This window comes from Scyliorhinus canicula, chromosome 18, assembly GCF_902713615.1.
Source record: "Scyliorhinus canicula chromosome 18, sScyCan1.1, whole genome shotgun sequence".
NCBI lineage: Eukaryota > Metazoa > Chordata > Chondrichthyes > Carcharhiniformes > Scyliorhinidae > Scyliorhinus > Scyliorhinus canicula.
The window spans coordinates 7084245-7105990 of NC_052163.1; the positions used below are offsets into that span (position 1 = coordinate 7084245).

General features: G+C 49.9%; 1 protein-coding gene across 3 annotated transcripts in view; it reads left to right on the plus strand.

Annotated features, from left to right (window-relative positions):
• The window catches only part of LOC119953671 (sodium-coupled monocarboxylate transporter 2-like), a 142479-nt gene that overhangs the window by 113530 nt on the left and 7203 nt on the right, over nt 1-21746 (plus strand). For all 3 annotated transcript variants that reach the window (XM_038778179.1, XM_038778180.1, XM_038778181.1), the window contains 2 exons: nt 8745-8947; nt 20134-20237. In XM_038778179.1, the coding sequence (XP_038634107.1) occupies nt 8745-8947; nt 20134-20237 (307 nt within the window). The remainder of the gene's footprint in view (nt 1-8744; nt 8948-20133; nt 20238-21746) is intronic.

Consider the following 21746-nt stretch of genomic DNA (forward strand, 5'->3'; position numbering starts at 1 on the left):
ACTGTCTGTCCCAGTGTCCCCCTCTCACACTCTCCTCTAGGGGCTGACTGTCTGTCCCAGTGTCGTCCTCTCACACTCTCCTCTAGGTGCTGCTGTCTGTCCCAGTGTCTCCCTCTCACACTCTCCTCTAGGTGCTGCTGACTGTCTGTCCCAGTGTCCCCCTCTCACACTCTCCTCTAGGTGCTGCTGACTGTCTGTCCCAGTGTCCCCCTCTCACACTCTCCTCTAGGTGCTGACTGTCTGTCCCAGTGTCCCCCTCTCACACTCTCCTCTAGGTGCTGACTGTCCCAGTGTCCCCCTCTCACACTCTCCTCTAGGCGCTGCTGACTGTCTGTCCTCCTCTCACACTCTCCTCTAGGTGCTGACTTTCTGTCCCAGTGTCTCCCTCTCACACTCTCCTCTAGGTGCTGCTGACTGTCTGTCCCAGTGTCTCCCTCTCACACTCTCCTCTAGGTGCTGACTGTCTGTCCCAGTGTCTCCCTCTCACACTCTCCTCTAGGTGCTGCTGACTGTCTGTCCCAGTGCCCTCCTCTCACACTCTCCTCTAGGTGCTGACTGTCTGTCCCAGTGTCGTCCTCTCACACTCTCCTCTAGGTGCTGACTGTCTGTCCCAGTGTCCCCCTCTCACTCTCTCCTCTAGGGGCTGACTGTCTGTCCCAGTGTCTCCCTCTCACACTCTCCTCTAGGTGCTGCTGACTGTCTGTCCCAGTGTCTCCCTCTCACACTCTCCTCTAGGTGCTGCTGACTGTCTGTCCCAGTGTCCCCCTCTCACACTCTCCACTAGGTGCTGACTGTCTGTCCCAGTGTCCCCCTCTCACACTCTCCTCTAGGTGCTGACTGTCTGTCCCAGTGTCCTCCCCTCACACTCTCCTCTAGGTACTGACTGTCTGTCCCAGTGTCTCCCTCTCACACTCTCCTCTAGGTGCTGAGTGTCTGTCCCAGTGTTTCCCTCTCACACTCTCCTCTAGGGGCTGACTGTCTGTCCCAGTGTCCCCCTCTCACACTCTCCTCTAGGTGCTGACTGTCTGTCCCAGTGTCTCCCTCTCACACTCTCCTCTAGGTGCTGCTGTCTGCCCCAGTGTCCTCCTCTCACACTCTCCTCTAGGTGCTGACTGTCTGACCCAGTATCCTCCCCTCACACTCTCCTCTAGGTGCTGACTGTCTGTCCCAGTGTCCCCCTCTCACTCTCCTCTAGGTGCTGACTGTCTGTCCCAGTGCCCTCCTCTCACACTCTCCTCTCGGTTCTGACTGTCCCAGTGTCCCCCTCTCACACTCCCCTCTAGGGGCTGACTGTCTGCCCCAGTGTCCCCCTCTCACACTCTCCTCTAGGTGCTGAGTGTCTGTCCCAGTGTCCCCCTCTCACACTCTCCTCTAGGGGCTGATGGCTGCCCCAGTGTCCCCCTCTCACACTCTCCTCTAGGTGCTGACTGACTGTCCCAGTGTCCCCCTCTCACACTCTCCTCTAGGGGCTGCTGACTGTCTGTCCCAGTGTCCCCCTCTCACACTCTCCTCTAGGTACTGACTGTCTGTCCCGGTGTCTCCCTCTCACACTCTCCTCTAGGTGCTGACTGTCTGTCCTCCTCTCACACTCTCCTCTAGGTGCTGACTGTCTGTCCTCCTCTCACACTCTCCTCTAGGTGCTGCTGACTGTCTGTCCCAGTGTCTCCCTCTCTCACTCTCCTCTAGATGCTGACTGTCTGTCCCAGTGTCCCCCTCTCACACTCTCCTCTAGGGGCTGCTGACTGTCTGTCCCAGTGTCCCCCTCTCACTCTCTCCTCTAGGGGCTGACTGTCTGTCCCAGTGTCCCCCTCTCACACTCTCCACTAGGTGCTGACTGTCTGTCCCAGTGTCCCCCTCTCACACTCTCCTCTAGGTGCTGACTGTCTGTCCCAGTGTCTCCCTCTCACACTCTCCTCTAGGTGCTGACTGTCTGTCCCAGTGTCCCCCTCTCACACTCTCCTCTCGGGGCTGCTGACTGTCTGTCCCAGTGTCCTCCTCTCACACTCTCCTCTCTGTGCTGCTGACTGACTGTCCCAGGGTCCCCCTCTCACACTCTCCTCTCTGTGCTGCTGACTGACTGTCCCAGGGTCCCCCTCTCACACTCTCCTCTAGGTGCTGCTAACTGCCTGACCCAGTGTCCTCCTCTCACACTCTCCTCTCGGTGCTGCTGACTGTCTGTCCCAGTGTCTCCCTCTCACACTCTCCTCTAGGTACTGACTGTCTGTCCCAGTGTCTCCCTCTCACACTCTCCTCTAGGTACTGACTGTCTGTCCCAGTGTCTCCCTCTCACACTCTCCTCTAGGTGCTGCTGACTGTCCCAGTGTCCCCCTCTCACACTCTCCTCTAGGTGCTGACTAACTGTCCCAGTGTCCCCCTCTCACACTCTCCTCTAGGGGCTGCTGACTGTCCCAGTGTCCCCCTCTCACACTCTCCTCTAGGTGCTGACTGACTGTCCCAGTGTCTCCCTCTCACACTCTCCTCTAGGTACTGACTGTCTGTCCCAGTGTCCCCCTCTCACACTCTCCTCTAAGGGCTGACTGTCTGTCCCAGTGGCCTCCTCTCACACTCTCCTCTCTGTGCTGCTGACTGACTGTCCCAGGGTCCCCCTCTCACACTCTCCTCTAGGTGCTGCTGACTGTCTGTCCCAGTGTCCCCCTCTCACACTCTCCTCTAGGTGCTGAGTGTCTGTCCCAGTGTCCCCCTCTCACACTCCCCTCTAGGTGCTGACTGTCCCAGTGTCCCCCTCTCACACTCTCCTCTAGGTGCTGCTGTCTGCCCCAGTGTCCTCCTCTCATACTCTCCTCTAGGGGCTGACTGTCTGTCCCAGTGTCCCCCTCTCACACTCTCCTCTAGGTGCTGACTGTCTGACCCAGTATCCTCCCCTCACACTCTCCTCTAGGTGCTGACTGTCTGTCCCAGTGCCCTCCTCTCATACTCTCCCCTAGGTGCTGACTGTCTGTCCCAGTGTCCCCCTCTCACACTCTCCTCTAGGTGCTGACTGTCTGTCCCAGTATCCTCCCCTCACACTCTCCTCTAGGTGCTGACTGTCTGTCCCAGTGTCCCCCTCTCACACTCTCCTCTAGGTGCTGACTGTCTGTCCCAGTGCCCTCCTCTCATACTCTCCCCTAGGTGCTGACTGTCTGTCCCAGTGTCCCCCTCTCACACTCTCCTCTAGGTGCTGACTGTCTGTCCCAGTATCCTCCCCTCACACTCTCCTCTAGGTGCTGACTGTCTGTCCCAGTGTCCCCCTCTCACACTCTCCTCTAGGTGCTGACTGTCTGTCCCAGTGCCCTCCTCTCACACTCTCCTATAGGGGCTGACTGTCTGTCCCAGTGTCCCCCCTCTCACACTCTCCTCTCGGTTCTGACTGTCCCAGTGTCCCCCTCTCACACTCCCCTCTAGGGGCTGACTGACTGTCCCAGTGTTCCCCTCTCACACTCTCCTCTAGGTGCTGACTGTCTGTCCCAGTGTCCCCCTCTCACACTCTCCTCTAGGTGCTGACTGTCTGTCCCAGTGTCTCCCTCTCACAGTCTCCTCTAGGGGCTGCTGACTGTCTGTCCCAGTGTCCCCCTCTCACACTCTCCTCTAGGGGCTGCTGTCTGTCCCAGTGTCCCCCTCTCACACTCTCCTCTAGGTGCTGCTGACTGTCTGTCCCGGTGTCCCCCTCTCACACTCTCCTCTAGGTGCTGACTGTCTGTCCCAGTGTCTCCCTCTCACACTCTCCTCTAGGTGCTGACTGACTGTCCCAGTGTCCCCCTCTCACACTCTCCTCTAGGTACTGACTGTCTGTCCCGGTGTCTCCCTCTCTCACTCTCCTCTAGATGCTGACTGTCCCAGTGTCCCCCTCTCACTCTCTCCTCTAGGGGCTGACTGTCTGTCCCAGTGCCCTCCTCTCACACTCTCCTCTAGGTGCTGACTGTCTGTCCCAGTGACTCCCTCTCACACTCTCCTCTAGGTGCTGACTGTCTGTCCCAGTGTCCCCCTCTCACACTCTCCTCTAGGGGCTGCTGACTGACTGTCCCAGGGTCCCCCTCTCACACTCTCCTCTCTGTGCTGCTGACTGACTGTCCCAGGGTCCCCCTCTCACACTCTCCTCTAGGTGCTGCTGACTGCCTGACCCAGTGTCTCCCTCTCACACTCTCCACTAGGTGCTGACTGTCTGTCCCAGTCCCCCTCTCACACTCTCCTCTAGGTGCTGCTGACTGTCTGTCCCGGTGTCTCCCTCTCACACTCCCCTCTAGGGGCTGACTGTCTGTCCCAGTGTCTCCCTCTCACACTCTCCTCTAGGTGCTGACTGACTGTCCCAGTGTCTCCCTCTCACACTCTCCTCTAGGTACTGACTGTCTGTCCCAGTGTCTCCCTCTCACACTCTCCTCTAGGTGCTGACTGTCTGTCCCAGTGTCCTCCTCTCACACTCTCCTCTCGGTGCTGACTGTCTGTCCCAGTGTCTCCCTCTCACACTCTCCTCTCTGTGCTGCTGACTGACTGTCCCAGTGTCCCCCTCTCACACTCTCCTCTAGGTGCTGCTGACTGACTGTCCCAGGGTCCCCCTCTCACACTCTCCTCTAGGTGCTGCTGACTGACTGTCCCAGGGTCCCCCTCTCACACTCTCCTCTAGGGGCTGACTGTCTGTCCCAGTCCCCCTCTCACACTCTCCTCTAGGTGCTGCTGACTGTCTGTCCCGGTGTCTCCCTCTCACACTCTCCTCTAGGGGCTGACTGTCTGTCCCAGTGTCCCCCTCTCACACTCTCCTCTAGGGGCTGACTGTCTGTCCCAGTGCCCTCCTCTCACACTCTCCTCTCGGTGCTGCTGACTGTCCCGGTGTCCCCCTCTCACACTCCCCTCTAGGTGCTGCTGACTGCCTGACCCAGTGCCCTCCTCTCACACTCTCCTCTAGGTGCTGACTGTCTATCCCAGTGTCCTCCTCTCACACTCCCCTCTAGGTGTTGCTGACTGCCTGACCCAGTGCCCTCCTCTCACACTCTCCTCTAGGTGCTGCTGACTGCCCCAGTGCCCTCCTCTCACACTCTCCCCTAGGTGCTGCTGACTGTCCCAGTGTCTCCCTCTCACACTCTCCTCTAGGTGCTGACTGTCTGTCCCAGTGTCCCCCTCTCACACTCTCCTCTAGGTGCTGACTGTCTGTCCCAGTGTCCCCCTCTCACACTCCCCTCTAGGCGCTGCTGACTGTCTGTCCCAGTGTCCCCCTCTCACACTCTCCTCTAGGTGCTGACTGTATGTCCCAGTGTCGTCCTCTCACACTCTCCTCTCGGTGCTGACTGTCTGTCCTGGTGTCCCTCTCACACTCTCCTCTAGGTGTTGGCTGTCTATCAGCGGACTGGCGTTGGGGTGGCGTGGCGTAATTCGCGCCCGACCCGCCTATTCTCCAGCCCAGACCCGGGCTGAGAGAATCCCGCCCAATGTTCTCACAAACAGGAACATGATCGTGATCAGATAATCTGATTGAAGCGTAAATGTTGGCCCAGATGCTGGGGCTAACTCAGTGCACGAGATTTTTACATCCATCTGAGAGGGCAGACTTGGTTTCACCGCTCATCCAAAATACTCTCCCTCAATAATGCACTGGAGTGTCAGTCCTGATTTCTCAGTTGAAATCCTGAAGCAGGAATTTAATCCAGAACCTGTAACTCAGAGGCAGGAATGTTACCCAGTGTATCAGGGTTGACACAGAACAGAAAGTCCAAGCAAAAGGAATATTGAGAATAATTTTCTCATTGACTCCTGAAATGTAGATTGCCGACCACCAAATTTTACTGAGCAGCTGTCTCACAGCAAACGGTGACCAGTTCGAGCTGTCATCTTGGTAATAGACGTCTGCCTTTTCTGGAGTGGGGCATGATATGTGTTATGAAAAAGTTTTCTTTTGCTGACAAGTTTGGCAAAAGATTTCATGTCACCCTTCACATCAAGATTTAAATGATGAGTGTAACGAAAAGGGTTTCCTTTACTCCACAACAGGGTGGTATTGGGGATCACAGATAACTGTGGGTGTCTCTCTCCTGTAGGTGTTGAAACCACAACTCAGAAATGTCGCACTGGGACAGCTTCACAAGAGAGAGGGGACAGGTCTCACTGTTTATACCTAACCAGTGAGGCTGTCCTTATGCCTCACCAGTTACCCTGACTGCCACCTACGCCTGTGTGAGTCTCTCTGCTGTGATGGTGTCACCCGGAAGGGCCCCACTAGGGCAATTTCACAAGAGAGAGAGAGAGAGGGACCACTGTTTATTCCTGACCAGTAGCCTCTCTTGAGTGAGCGTGTTGGGAGCGCTCAGATTCCCTTTTCCGGCCCTTGACTACGGGATTATGTCCTGGCAATTATTGTGACTTGACCAGAGCGGACAGTGAAAGGAAGGTGAGACCACAATAATGGTAGTTTTAAAATAATTGATTTATTCAAGAGAAATTAAGTCTTCTGCAACTCCCGTACCAGCCTCCCCGGACAGGCACCGGAATGTGGCGACTAGGGGCTTTTCACAGTAACTTCATTGAAGCCTACTCGTGACAATAAGCGATTTTCATTTTTCATTTCATTTCAATTCATTTTTCAGATTAACCCACATACACAAACACCGATTATGCAATACTATGGGCGCAATTCTCCGCACTCACGACGGTGCGGAGAATAGCGGGGGTCGTAAAATTTTACGGCCACGCTAGTCCGACGCCCTCCCGCTATTCTCCCCCCCCCCCCCCCCCCCCCCCCCCCCCCCACCCGGCTCCCGATACGAATTGCTGCCGCCGTTTTTTTACGGCCAGCAGCGATTCTCAGCTGTCCGATGGGCCGAGTTCCCAGCCCTTTACGGCTGTTTTTATGAACGGCAAACACACCTGGTCTGGCCGTTCGTAAAAACGGCCGTAAAGTCCCGATTTTTAAAACCATGGCACCGATTGGCACGGCAGTACCACGGACGTGCCAAGGGTGCCATGGGCCCGCGATCGGTGGGCACCGATCGCGGGCAGCGGGTCCGATGCCCTATGGGCGCGATTCTCCCACACAGGGAGAAATCGTAAGGCTAGCGTCAAATCCGGGCGGATTTGATGCCAGCCCCCCCCCCCCCCTCCCCGACCGGGAACCGATTCTGGTCCCCGGTCGGGGCTAGCATGCCGCCGCCGTAAACTCCGGCATCGCGGGCTTAACGAATTTCGTTAAGCCCGCTTGCCAGAGTTTGCGCCGGCTGACGCGTCATATGACGTCAGCCGCGCATGCGCGGATTGGAAGACTCCAACCCGCGCATGCGCGGATGATGTCATCGCGCATTTGCTCGAAACCCGCGCATGCGCGAGCCGGGATGCCCCTCAGCCGCCCCGCGAAGTGATACAGCGGGGCGGCGGAGGGACAAAGTGTGCGCGGGCATCGGGTCCGCTGCCCGCGATCGGTGCCCACCGATCGCGGGCCCATGGCACCCTTGGCACGGCCGTGATACTGCCATGCCAATCGGTGCCATGGTTTTAAAAATCGGCACTTTACGGCCGTTTTTACGAACGGCCAGACCAGGTGTGTTTGCCGTTCGTAAAAACAGCCGTAAAGGGCTGGGAACTCGGCCCATCGGACAGCTGAGAATCGCTGCTGGCCGTAAAAAAACGGCGGCAGCGATTCATATCGGGAGTCGGGCGTGGGGGGGGGGAGAATAGCGGGAGGGCGTCGGACGAGCGTGGCCGTAAAACTTTACGAGCCACGCTATTCTCCGCACCGTCGTGAGTGCGGAGAATTGCGCCCTATGTGTAAAACAAGGGACTAAACGGCACATCGAAAATTCTTACAGCTCACACAGATTTACTTTAGCGTCCGCAAGCACAGATACACAGATATATTCACTCACCCACCCCAAACCTCAGCAATCTATAGTAATTGGGAGTTTTCTATGAGCTGGAGGAATATACTCACTGCTCCAGGGACAGGATAGTTAAAAAAACGTTGGTACAGATTTCCTTAGATCTTCTTCCAAGCTGGCCGTTCCTTGCGGCTATTGCTCCTCAGGTTCTCGTGGTCTGTTTTCAGCAAGGTGAAGCGTGTGTCAGGCAGGAGAGTAGCGTTCCCCCAACCGTTCCTCAGACTTGTCATTTTAAGGGCAATACCCTGAATGGGTCAAATACTGACCCCTCCCACAGGTGAGTTCCAGGAGACAGGAAGTCTTTCTGATTGTTGACAGGGTGGAAGTGGTAAAGTTCCCCAACCAAAAGGTGCCATAATGAAATTTGATTTTAATCAGTGCCCCTACACAAGTTTGTAATGTCTCTGGTTTCTGCTGGTCTCTTGACAATGGTCGCTGGAGAGAACTTTTGAATTGTTATCCCTTTAAGGTATTGTGGTTCCGTCTGGCCAGGGCAGCAAGTGATTTGCATTTCAATTGCCCCTCTTTGAATGAGATCGGGCCGTTTCATGACTCATGGCCTGTTTGTCTTGATTCAGTTGTCTGCCTGCAGACATGGTTTGTCCAGCAATCTGTCCTTTTAAAATGGAATGTCCTGTTCCAGCATGTCCAGTTCACTTTGGTCCTTTGATGAGTTTGCTACAACTTCTCTGGCAGGCAACTTTATTAGATTGAACTTTCCAGGAAGTCTGGGACATGACTCAAATGTTTTGTACGGTACAGTTACAGTAATTCTTACTCTGGCTGATTATTGAATTCAACACAGACTATTTGAAACGTAGACCTCGATGTGTTTGTAATTCATGCACTATTCTTTAAAGTATGTTTTTTTCTCTATTTCCTCTCTCACAGGGTGCGTGTGTGGCGTGGTTTGTAGGAGTAGCCTTTTCTATGTGGATAGGAATCGGTGGTCTGATTTATCCACGATCTCGAGAATTTTCAGAGTTGCTCGAGACATCAACAGCAGGCTGCCTGGAAGCTAATGCCACCACCTCTACCCCTGTGAATGTAACATCAATGCTAACCACCCTAATACCAACCAAACAGGAAGAAAGGTGAGCAAATCAATATCGAAGTGAGTTGAAGCATTGATTTTACTTTACTGTTTGTAACTCCTCCTCACGTACAATAATCTTCGAGTCTCAGGACCAATCCACCTAAAGACTGTTTGAAAATCAGCCTGAATCAAGCATTTATATTGGGTATAAAAAAAGAAAACGATGGAAACACTCGGCATATCCGGCAGCATCAGTGGAGAGAGAAAGAATTAGCATTTCCCTGTGACCTTTCATCAGAACCTAAATATTCAAGAATTGTGTTTTTACATGATTACTTTGTTAGATTTCAGGGTCAAAATAACATTTTAACCTATTATTATAGGTCAGCTAGGGTTAGAACTTCGCCATATGTTGGCCTGGTTTAAGAAGCACAGTGACTTCAAGGAACAAATCCTATGGTTTTCTTTGAGGTATTACATTCAATTTATAATATAATTTTTTGTTCATAACAATTATATCTCACGTTAAAGTATGATTATTGGACTTGCTGTGGAGTGTGAAAATATATGGCAGAATTCTGGTTACTACAATATGAAAAGAAAGCACTGCTTTATGGAGCAAGCTTTACAAACTTGAGGTTAGTTCAATAATGATCCGAAATTCCATTGGCTGTTATCCCTGCGTTAACCCAAGAAATGTGATCCTTGATGTCCCCAACATTACTATCTGCCAGAGTTTGCAGGGTCAGCCTATGTGGAAGAGGTGGAGTTGCCCAGTCCCCCATATGATCATCTCTAGGACTAGTGAACTTCTGTGGAAAATTCATCCTTGGCCTTGCAACCATTTTAGCCCCTCTACACGTCGTGCTTAAAAAAAAAATCCGGAGTGGGCGTGGAGAGCGCCACAGGAAGAAGTATTCACTAACATGAAAATGCAGCTGAGTTCATCCGGCAATGATGCACTACAATCCCACCAAGGCTTTCCTGGTCACATGTGACGCCTTGCCATACAGCAGCGGTACTGTTTCATCACATCAGATGGACGATGGTAGGAAGTGGCCGATTGAATTCGCCTCCAGAACCCTGGCCATGACCAAATGTAATTATGTACAAATCTAGAAAGAGGGTTTAGCCAAGGTCTTTGCTGTCACGATGTTCCATCAGTATGTGTATGGCCGTCGTTTCACTGTTTTAACTGTTTCCAAATATTGACTGGAAACACTATAGTTCGAGTACTTTAGATGGATCCGTTTTTGTCCAATGTGTGCAGGTAGATAGGCCAACAAGAGGCGAGGCCGTATTGGATTTGGTACTGGGTAATGAACCAGGACAGGTGTTAGATTTGGAGGTAGGTGAGCATTTTGGTGATAGTGACCACAATTTGATTACGTTTACTTTAGCGATGGAAAGGGATAGGTATAAACCGCAGGGCAAGAGTTATTGCTGGGGGAAAGGTAATTATGACTTAGGATGCATCGCCTGGAGAGGAAAACTGCAGGGGATGGACACAATGGAAATATGGCGCATGTTCAAGGAACAGCTACTGCGTGTCCTTGATAAGTATGTACCTGTTAGGCAGGGAGGAAGTGGTCGAGTGAGGGAACCATGGGTTACTAAAGCAGTTGAAACACTTGTCAAGAGGAAGAAGGAGGCTTATGTGAAGATGAGACGTGATGGTTCAGTTGGGTCGCTTGAGAGTTACAAGTTAGCTTGGAAGGCTCTAAAGAGAGAGCTAAGAAGAGTCAAACGAGGACATGAGAAGTCTTTGGCAGGTAGGATAAAGGATAACCCTAAAGCTTTCTTTAGGTATGTCAGGAATAAAAGAATGACTAAGGTAAGAGTAGGGTCAGTCAAGGACAGTAGTGGGACGTTGTGCGTAGAGTCCAAGGAGATAGGAGAGGTGCTAAATTAGTATTTTATGTCAGTATTCACACAGGAAAAAGACAAAGTTGTCGAGGAGAATACTGAGATACAGGCTACTGGACTAGAAGGGCTTGAGGTTCATAAGGAGGAGGTGTTAGCGATTCTGGAAAGCGTGAAAATAGATAGGTCCCCTGGGCTGGATGGGATTTATCCTAGGATTCTCTGGGAAGCTAGGGAGGAGATTGCTGAGCCTTTGGCTTTGATCTTTAAGTCATCTTTGTCTACAGGAATAGTGCCAGAGGACTGGAGGATAGCAAATGTTGTCCCCTTGTACAAGAAGGGGAGTAGAGATAACCCCGGTAACTATAGACCAGTGAGCCTTACTTCTGTTGTGGGAAAAGTCTTGGAAAGGTTTATAAGAGATAGGATGTATAATCATCTGGAAAGGAATAATTTGATTAGAGATAGTCAACATGGTTTTGTGAAGGGTAGGCCGTGCCTCACAAACCTCATTGAGTTCTTCGAGAAGGTGACCAAACAGGTGGATGACGGTAAAGTAGTTGATGTGGTGTATATGGATTTCAGTAAAGCGTTTGATAAGGTTCCCCAAGGTAGGCTATTGCAAAAAATACAGAGGCATGGGATTCAGGGTGATTTAGCAGTTTGGAACAGAAATTGGCTAGCTGATAGAAGTCAAAGAGTGGTGGTAGATGGGAAATGCTCTGACTGGTGTCCAGTTACTAGTGGTGTGCCACAAGGATCTGTTTTGGGGCCGTTGCTGTTTGTCATTTTTATAAATGACCTGGAGGAGGGCGTAGAAGGATGGGTGAGTAAATTTGCAGATGACACTAAAGTCGGTGGAGTTGTGGACAGTGCAGAAGGATGTTACAAGTTACAGAGGGACATAGATAAGCTGCAGAGCTGGGCTGAGAGGTGGCAAATGGAGTTTAATGCAGAAAAGTGTGAGGCGATTAATTTTGGAAGGAATAACAGGAAGGCAGAGTACTGGGCTAATGGTAAGATTCTTGGTAGTGTGGGCGAGCAGAGAGATCTCGGTGTCCATGTCCATAGATCCCTGAAAGTTGCCACCCAGGTTGAGAGGGTTGTTAAGAAGGCGTACGGTGTGTTAGCTTTTATTGGTAGAGGAATTGAGTTTCGGAGCCATGAGGTCATGTTGCAGCTGTACAAAACTCTGGTGCGGCCGCATTTGGAGTATTGTGTGCAGTTCTGGTCGCCACATTATAGGAAGGATGTGGAAGCATTGGAAAGGGTACAGAGGAGATTTACAAGAATGTTGCCTGGTATGGAGGGAAGATCATATGAGGAAAGGCTGAAGGACTTGAGGCTGTTTTCATTAGAGAGAAGAAGTTTAAGAGGTGACTTAATTGAAGCATACAAGATGATCAGAGGATTAGATAGGGTGGACATTGAGAGCCTTTTTCCTCGGATGGTGATGTCCAGCACGAGGAGACATAGCTTTAAATTGAGGGGAGATAGATATAGGACAGATGTCAGAGGTAGGTTCTTTACTCGGAGAGTAGTAAGGGCGTGGAATGCCCTGCCTGCAACAGTAGTGGACTCGCCAACACTAAACGCATTCAAATGGTCATTGGCTAGGCATATGGAAGATAAGGGAATAGTGTAGAGGGACTTTAGAGGGGTTTCACAGGACGGCGCAACATCGTGGGCCGAAGGGCCTGTACTGCGCTGTAATGTTCTATGTTCTGCTGTTGGGACTCTTCAGAGACGATAACGCCATTCCGCCCACAGCATCAGTGGGAATCCAGAGGTGGGCCCTCCTACTGGCGGCATACAAGTTGGAGCATCAGCTGGGCACACAGATCACAGACGCGGATGTATTGAGTCGACTCGCGCTGCCAATGAGACCACCAACGCCTCCGAGAGCTAATGAAGTTATTGCCGCACAGCACTTCATGGATACGTTACCAGTGACAGCGGCCCAGATAGGTGAATGGAAACAAATGGGTCCCCTATTGTCAAAAGTTCGACATATAATTCCAGATGGGGGCAAGCATCGAAAATTACCCAATGAGTCAAAGGCTTTTACCACCAAAATAGCAGAGTTCAGTGTGGAAGACGGCATCCTCCTCTGGGGAACTCGCGTCGTGATCCCACACAAAGGTCAGGACCCCATACTGAGGGACCTTCAGAACAGACACCCAGGAGTGGCCGAAATGAAAATGCTCATCCGCAGCTATGTCTGGTGGTCAGGCCTGGATGCAGAGATGGAGTGATTGGCCCAACAATGTAATGTGTGCCAAGAGCTGCAGAAGCTCCCACCCTCTGCACCTCTTCATCCCTTGGAGTGGCTGGAATGGCCATGGGTATGGCTTCAGGCCGATTTTGCCAGCCCTTTCCAAGGTTCCATGTTCCTGATCATAATCGATGTGCATTCAAATTGGCTAGAGGTCCACAGGAAGTCGTCCACAACTTCAAAGGCAACAATCGAGAAACTGAGACTCTCGTTTAGCACACACTGTATTCCAGATGTTTGCGGCATGGTAGCACAGTGGTTAGCGCTGTTGATTCACAGCGCCAGGGTCCCAGGTTCGATTCCCGGCTTGGGTCACTGTCTGTGCGGAGTCTGCACGTTCTCCCCATGTCTGCGTGGGTTTCCTCCGGGTGCTCCGGTTTCCTCCCACAAGTCCCGAAAGACATGCTGTTAGGTGAATTGGACATTCTGAATTCTCCCTGTGTACCCGAACAGGCGCCGGAATGTGGCGACTAGGGGCTTTTCACAGTAACTTAATTGCGGTGTTAATGTAAGCCTACTTGTGGCAATAATAACGATTATTATTATTTGTATCCTCCTCATGACTTGCTTTTCTACTTATCTTTGTCTCCCTTCATCTAAGTTATTAATACAGATCATACAGATCGTACATAATTGAAGCCCAGCACTGATCCTTGCAGCACTCCACCAGTCTCAATTTGTCAAGTTGAAAACGACCGATTTATCCCAACTCTTTTTATGTTAGTCAGCAAATCCTCTATCCATGCTAATATATCACTCCACACCATTAACTTTTATCTTCCAATCTTTTGGGACCTTTCTAGAATCTAGGTAATTTTGGAATATTATCAGATTTTTTATCCCTTCACAGGATGTGGACATCACTGGTTAGGTCAGCATTTATTGTCCATCCCTAATTGCCTTTGAGAAGATGGTGGTGAGCTGCCTTCTTGAACTCCAGCAGTCCATGTTGTGGTAATATGCATCACTGTAAATACACAAGGGGTTAATGTAAGTACACGTAGACTAGCGAGACACTAGAGGGAGCACCAGAGACATGACACACAGACATTTAACCAATAGGCCAGTAAGATAGGACACAACCAATGGGCATTCACGATACACACAGAGGTGACATTGCCACAGGAGGGCATTACACCAACCCACATAAAAGGACACAGCACACATGATCTTCCTCTTTCCAGTGGAGATACTTAGTGAGAACAGAGGGTTGATTCAATACATCATACGCACCACGTGGATTGTAGCAGACTGGTTAGTCTGAGTAGCTATAGCAGGATTAACAGGAGAGTCGAATCCAAGTAGGAGAATTGTTAATAGTTTAATAAACGTGTTAAAGCTATCTCCAAGTCTGAACCTTCCTTTGTCAAAGTGCACATCAAGGAACCAGCTTATGCTACGTCAAGAGCATAACAAAACTTATGTGATGTAGATACATGCACAGTGCTGTTAGGGAGGCAGTTCCAGGATTTTGACTCAGTGACAGTGAGGTGACAGTGAAAGAACGACAATATATTACATAGGAACAGGGGTAGGCCATTCAGCCCCTCGAGCCTTTCCTACCATTTAATGAGATCATGGTGGATCCGTGACCTAAGTCCTTATACCTGCCTTTGGCCCACATGCCGTAATATCTTTGCTTAACAAGAATCTATCTCAGATTTACCATTAACTGTTCTAGCTTCAACTTATGGAAGAGAGTTCGAAACCTCTATCACCTTTTAAGTGAAGAAGTTCTTCCTAACATCTCTCTAGAACGGCCTTGTCCGAATTGTCGGACTATGTGCTCTAGTTTTAGAATCTCCAACCAGTGGAAATGGTTTATCTTTATCTACCTTGCCTTCCCCTGTTGTTATGTTGAATACTCAATCAGACCAGCCCTTAACATTCTAAATTCTAGTGAAAACAGGCCTAATCTGTGTAATCTCTCCTTGTAACCCCTGTAGTCCAGGTATTATTTTGGTAAAACTGCACTCCCTCCAAGGCTTTTATATAAACTATCTACAATGCTGCTTAACTTGGAATCATCAGTAAATTTGGATATATGACTTTCTACGCCATCGCCAAGTCATTAATGAATAATGCAAATAATTGAGGCCCCAACACAAATCCCTATCACCTCCTGTCAAGTAGAATAATTACCCATTATCCCCACTCTGTTGCCTGCCACTCAACCAATTGCCCAACCATGTCAATAATTTGCCCTCAACTCCGTGGGATTCCACCTTCATTAACAGTCTCTTATGTGGAACTTTATCAAATGCCGTCTGGAAGTTCTGATGTGGAGATGCTGGCGTTGGACTGGGGTGAGCACAGTAAGAAATCTTACAACACCAGGTTAAAGTCCAACAGGTTGGTTTTGAATCACTAGCTTTCGGAGCGCAGGTCCTTCCTCAGGTGAATGAAGAGGTGAGTTCCAGAAACATATATATAGACACAGTCAAAGATGCAAGACAATGCTTTGAATGCGGGTCTTTGCAGGTAATTAAGTCTTTACAGGTTCAGGCAGAGCAATTGGAGAGAGGGATAATCACAGGTTAAAGAGGTGTGAATTGTCTCAAGCCAGGACAGTTGGTAGGATTTCGCAAGCCCAGGCCAGATGGTGGGGGGTGAATGTAATGTGACATGAATCCAAGGTCCCGGTTTAGGCTGTTCTCATGTGTGTGGAACTTGGCTGTCAGTTTCTGCTCGGCGAATCTGCGTTGTCGCGCATCCTGAAGACCGCCTTGGAGAACGCTTACCCAGAGATCAGAGGCTGCAATGCCCTTGACTGCTGAAGTGTTCCCCGACTGGAAGGGAACATTTCCACCTGGTGATTGTCAGGCGATGTCCGTTCATCCAGACATTTATTTTACAACAGTATTATCAACACAGTTACACATTCCCAGGTCCTCTCTCCTTCCTGGCTGACTCTACACTTTTGAACTTTTGAACTAGTGCGAGTAAGCTATCCCGCCCACAGCGTTTGCAGTCCTGATGAGCATGGGAAACAATCCCCAGCTGGATGTGCCCTGTGCAGGTTGGTACATTCCCTTTTGGAATGCCCCAGACAACTCAATGTCAATGGTGTCATCAATATGCATATCAGTCATTCGATAATACCCTTCAACACGGTCAAAAGGGCATCTGTGCACCAATCGCCTGTTCCCAAAACTCAGAGCCCATCAGCCTCTCTACTTGCAAAATTTGCTGCCATACGGTAACCATCAGCTCTCCGCTTAAATGTCATCATCGTGCATCCCGCAGACCAATCGGTCACAGAACATGTCAATCAATACACTGCCACACTCAACTTTAGCAATGTTCCAAAAGTGCAGCCGAAAACATGACAACAAACTCCCCAGGGGACAAGTCTGCAGCATTGCAAAATGATGACCGGCGGCAACAGATTGAAATGTTTGAAGTCAAAGGGACTTGCTCCAGACCTTCCAGAGGATTTATATCATTTGATCAAGACTGCCGTGGCTGATTTCCAGTGGCGGCTATGAAGGAGTAAGTCGCACATTTGGTGGCTCCCGCTCGGGTCGGACTTTTGGACATTTTCCCCCGATTTTTTATCGGACTTGATTTGACAAATCGATGACAGAGCCAATTGTGTACTGGATTCCCACATCGGTGCATGGACAGGAGGACTAGAAGTGCTCGCATAGGCAGAAACAGACAGACAGAGAAGGCTTGGGCTAAAGCTGCACCGGGAGAAAGCATGGCAGAGGACCCGACCTCTGGCCTGTCGACCCAGCGGTCAACGGAGCAGCTGATGCAATTTATCCAGGAGGGCTTCACCAAACAGAAGCAGGACTTCTTGGACCTGATTAAAGAGTCAATTGCGCTTAGATTGGATGCCGAAGATCGGGTGATTCAGAAAGTAGAGAAGGCGCTGGCTGACCAGAAGGAACATCAAACTGCGGTGGAGCTGGAGGTGAGGATGCTGAGAGACCATTTGAAGAAGCTCCTGGGGAAGGTGGAGGCTCTAGAGAACAGGTCCCACCGGCAGAACCTGAGAATCATTGGGCACCCGGAGGGGTCCGAAGGAGCGGACGCTGGGGCATACATAATGGGCATGTTCGAGAAGCTGCTGGGGGATGAGGCATTCTCCCGACCCTTGGAGGTGGACAGGGCTCACAGAGCACTGACGAGGAAGCCGCGAATGGGAGACCGCCTGAGGGCAATTGTGGTGAGATTCCATAGGTATCTGGATAAGGAGCGTATTTTACGGTGGACCAAGCAGACACGGAGCTGTAAATGGGAGAACAGTATCATGCGGATCTATCAGGACCTGAGTGCGGAGGTGGCCAGGAGAGGAGTGGGGTTTAACCAGATCAGGTCGACCCTTTTTAAGAAAAAGGTGAAGTTCAGACTGCTGTATCCGGCCCGTCTCTGGGTCACGTACGAGGAGCAACATTTTTATTTTGAGTCGCCTGAGGAAGCGCTGGATTTCGCGAAAAGGAAAGGACTGGCGGCGGACTGAGAACTTTTGAACTTTGCTGCAACGTTCATGTTTTTAAAAAGTTTCTCATTTTTCATTTTGTGGACGCTATTTGTAATGCCTTCTGTATTGATTTGGGGCCAGTTTCAGAGCTGCGTGAGTTAAAGTTTACATTTTGCACTGTTGGGGGATGAGGGTGTGTTTGTTTAGATGCTGGATCTCTTGCTTGATCTTTTCTTTGTTCAGCGGGCTTTTTTTTTCTGTCAGGCAATTGTGCTGGGATTGTTTGTCATCTGAATATGTGTGTATAAGCGGCGGGGGGGGGGGGGGGGGGGAGAGGGGGAGGAAACAACAGGTGGGAAAATGTCTGGCGCCAGGGGTGGGGACCACCAAGGTAGCTGGGCGGGCTAGGTCACGGAAGCGTAGTGGGGGGTCGTTTTACATTGTGCTGTTACTGGGGGGGGGCGGGTAGGAGGCGAATATGTTCTGCTGACGAGGGAGGGATTGTTGCTGAGGGACCGAGAGGGGGGGGGGCGGGGGCTGCCTGGGGGTGGGCCAGCGGGCTGGAGACTGGCGCAAGAAAGGCAATGGCTGATCGGCGAAGTGGGGGGGCGATGAGCACCCCAACTAGGCTGAACACCTGGAATGTACGAGGGCTAAATGAAAATGAAAATGAAATGAAAATCGCTTATTGTCACGAGTAGGCTTCAAATGAAGTTACTGTGAAAAGCCCCTAGTCGCCACATTCCGGCGCCTGTTCGGGGAGGCTGGTACGGGAATTGAACTGTGCTGCTGGCCTGCCTTGGTCTGCTTTCAAAGCCAGCGATTTAGCCCTGTGCTAAACCAGCCCGCTAAATGGGCCAGTCAAGAGGGCACGTGTGTTCGTGCATTTGAGAGGACTGAAGGCGGACTTGGTAATGCTGCAGGAGATGCACTTTAGAGTAGCTGACCAGATTAGATTAAGGAAAGGTTGGGTCAGACAGGTTTTTCACTCGGGACTAGACTCGAAGACTAGAGGGGTCGCGATCCTGATCAACAAGCGGGTGCTGTTTGAGGTGGGTAGAATAGTCTCGGATGTGGGAGGTCGGTACATTACGGTCAGAGGGAAATTGGAGGGGGTGCAAGTGGTACTCGTAAATATGTATGCGGCAAATTGGGACGAAGTGAAATTTATAAAGAGGATGCTGGGGAAGATACCGGACCTGGATTTGCATAAGTTGGTCATGGAAGGGGACTTCAACACAGTTATTGACAAGTCCAAGAGGGTGCTTCCACCCAACTGGAAGTATGAATCCTCCACAGTTTCAGCACTGGTTGCCTAAAAAGTGTCTTCACTGAAATAAAGTGTCTTCACATGCTGCAGATGCCAGAAATCTGGGGAGGAAAGTGCTGAATAACTCGGCTGGTGTGGCAGACTCTGTAGATAGCAGGTTAACATATCAAGTGGGTTTCAATGCTTTACCTGATTATCGCCACATGTTACCAGGCCTGCTGTGTTTCTCCAGCACTTTTTATTTCAAGTTTCTTCATTTGGATGTTTGGACCTGAAAAATAAAGTGCTTATGTTGTTCTTTCAATTTGATATCATTCTTCACATCTTAATTAACCACAGATGGTGTATTCTTCATGTAGAGTCCTTTGTTCTTTATTGAGAGTTAGAAAATATCACCTCAAATGTGTACTGTTGCTTTTCTCCCGTTTGACCTTTTAAACTGTTTTCCTTTAGCTCGCTCTGTCTTCATACCCTTGTCATTGTCTTTATTTAACATTATGACACTAGTTTTGGAGTCACATTTCTCACCCAGAACTGTGTGGTGATATGCTTCACTGTAAATACACAAGGGGTTAATGTAAATACACTACAACTAAGTAAACACTAGAGGGAGCACTGGAGATGTTATGACATGCAGACATACAGCTAATGAACACATAGAATAGGACACGACCAATGGGCAGAACGGTAGCATTGTGGTTAGCACAATTTCTTCACAGCTCCAGGGTCCCAGGTTCAATTCCCGGCTTGGGTCACTGTCTGTGTGGAGTCTGCACATTCTCCCCGTGTGTGTGTGGGTTTCCTCCAGGTGCTCCGGTTTCCTCCCACAGTCCAAAGATGTGCAGGTTAGGTGGATTGGCTATGCTAAATTGCCCTTTGTGTCCAAAAAGGTTGGGTGGGGTTACTGGGTTATGGGGATAGGGTGGAGGTGTGGACCTTGGGTAGGGTGCTCTTTCCAAGGGCCGGTGCAGACTCGATGGGCCGAATGGTCTCCTTCTGCACTGTAAATTGTATGAAAAAGACACCCAGAGGTGACACTACCACAAGGGGCATTACAAAACCCATATATAAAAGGACAGGGCACACATGCTCTGTCTCTTTCCACAGGCGACACTTAGAGAGAAAGACAGGCGCAGATCAGAAGCATCACACCCACCACATGGCTTAGAGCAGACTGGTTAGTTAGACTGAGTTACTACTGTATAGCAAGATTAGCAGGAGAGTCGAACTCAAGTAGGAAAATTGTTAACTGTTCAATAAATGTGTTAAAACTATCTCCAAGTCTGAACCATCCTTTGTCAGAGCATACATCAAGGAAGCAGCTTATGCTACATGAAGAATCATAACACAACAAACTGAATATGAAATTCTTGAAAATTAATGTTTTGTTTTCTTTTTCTATTTCAGGCCCGACATTGCAGATAATTTATATGCCATATCATTTTATTACTACAGCCCAATTGGTTGCCTGAGTACAATTTTCGTAGGATTGATAGTCAGCATGCTCACTGGTAAGTTAAATTAAAAATGTAAATTGTGGCAAGTCAGCAACCAGTTTTAAGCTAAATTTACACTGATTGACTTGAATCACAGAAATGTTATGGTCAGAAGGCCATTTTATCCTCTGTGTCTGCACCGGATCATCAAATGAGCATTATGGCCTTTTCCCTGTACCCTAGTACATTGTTTCTGTTATAATAATCATCTAATAATAATCACCTCTTGAATGCCTTGATTAAACCTGCCTCCACCACACCTCCAGGTAGTGCATTTCGCAACCAAAACTTTTGCAGTGTTTCACCTCATTCTTGTTTTGTAAATCAGTTTAAATCTGTGCCCTCACATTCTTCATCCTTTTACGAGCAGGGACAGTTTCTCCCTGTCTACTCTGTCCAGCCCCCTCATGATTTTGAACAGCTCTATCAAATCTCATCTTAGCCTTCTTCTCTCTAAGGTGAGCAGTCCCAACCTCTCCAATCTGGTTGGTGGTGCAGACTTGATGGTCCAAATGGCCTCCTTCTGCACTGTATGTTCTATCCTCAGAACTGAAATTTCTCATCCCTGGAACCATTCTTGTAAACCTCTTCTGCACTCCAATGCGTTAACATCCTTCTTATATTGTGACATCCAGAACTGTACACAAATGTCCAGCTGAGGTCTAACTAGTGTCTTGCATACGTTCATCATAGGTTCCTTGTGTTCTATGGTCCTATTAATAAAACCCAGGATACTACTATTGCTTCACAGCACCAGGGTCCCAGATTCGATTCCTGGCTTGGGTCACTGTCTGTGCGGACTCTGCACGTTCCCTGCGTGTCTGCGTGGATTTCCTCCGGGTGCTCCGGTTTCCTCCCACAAGTCCCGAAGGACGTGCTGTTAGGTGAATTTGACATTCTGAATTCTCCCTCAGTGTACCCGAACAGGTGCCGGGATGTGGCGACTAGGGGCTTTTCACAGTAACTTCATTTCAGTGTTACTTGTGACAATAAAGTGCTTATTATTATTATATAGAATCATAGAATTTACAGTGCAGAAGGAAGCCATTCAGCCCATCGAGTCTGCACCCGCCCTTGGAAAGAGCACCGTACTTAAGCCACACGCCTCCACCTTATCCCCTTTATCCCGTAACAGCCTCCCCCAACAGGCGCCGGAATGTGGCGACTAGAGGCTTTTCACAGTAACTTCATTTGAAGCCTACTCGTGACAATAAGCGATTTTCATTTTCATTTCATTTCGTTTCATTTATCCCTGTAACACTAACCCCACCTAACCTTTTTGGACACTAAGTGCAATTTAGAATGGCCAATCCACCTAACCTGCACATCTTTGGACTGTGGGAGGAAACCGGAGCACCCGGAGGAAACCCACGCACACACGGGGAGAACGTGCAGACTCCACACAGACAGTGACCCAAGCCAGGAATCGAACCTGGGACCCTGGAGCTGTGAAGCAACTGTGCTAACCACAATGCTAATGTGCTGCCCCATTAGCCCCAGTAACTAAATCTAACTCTTCTCCAC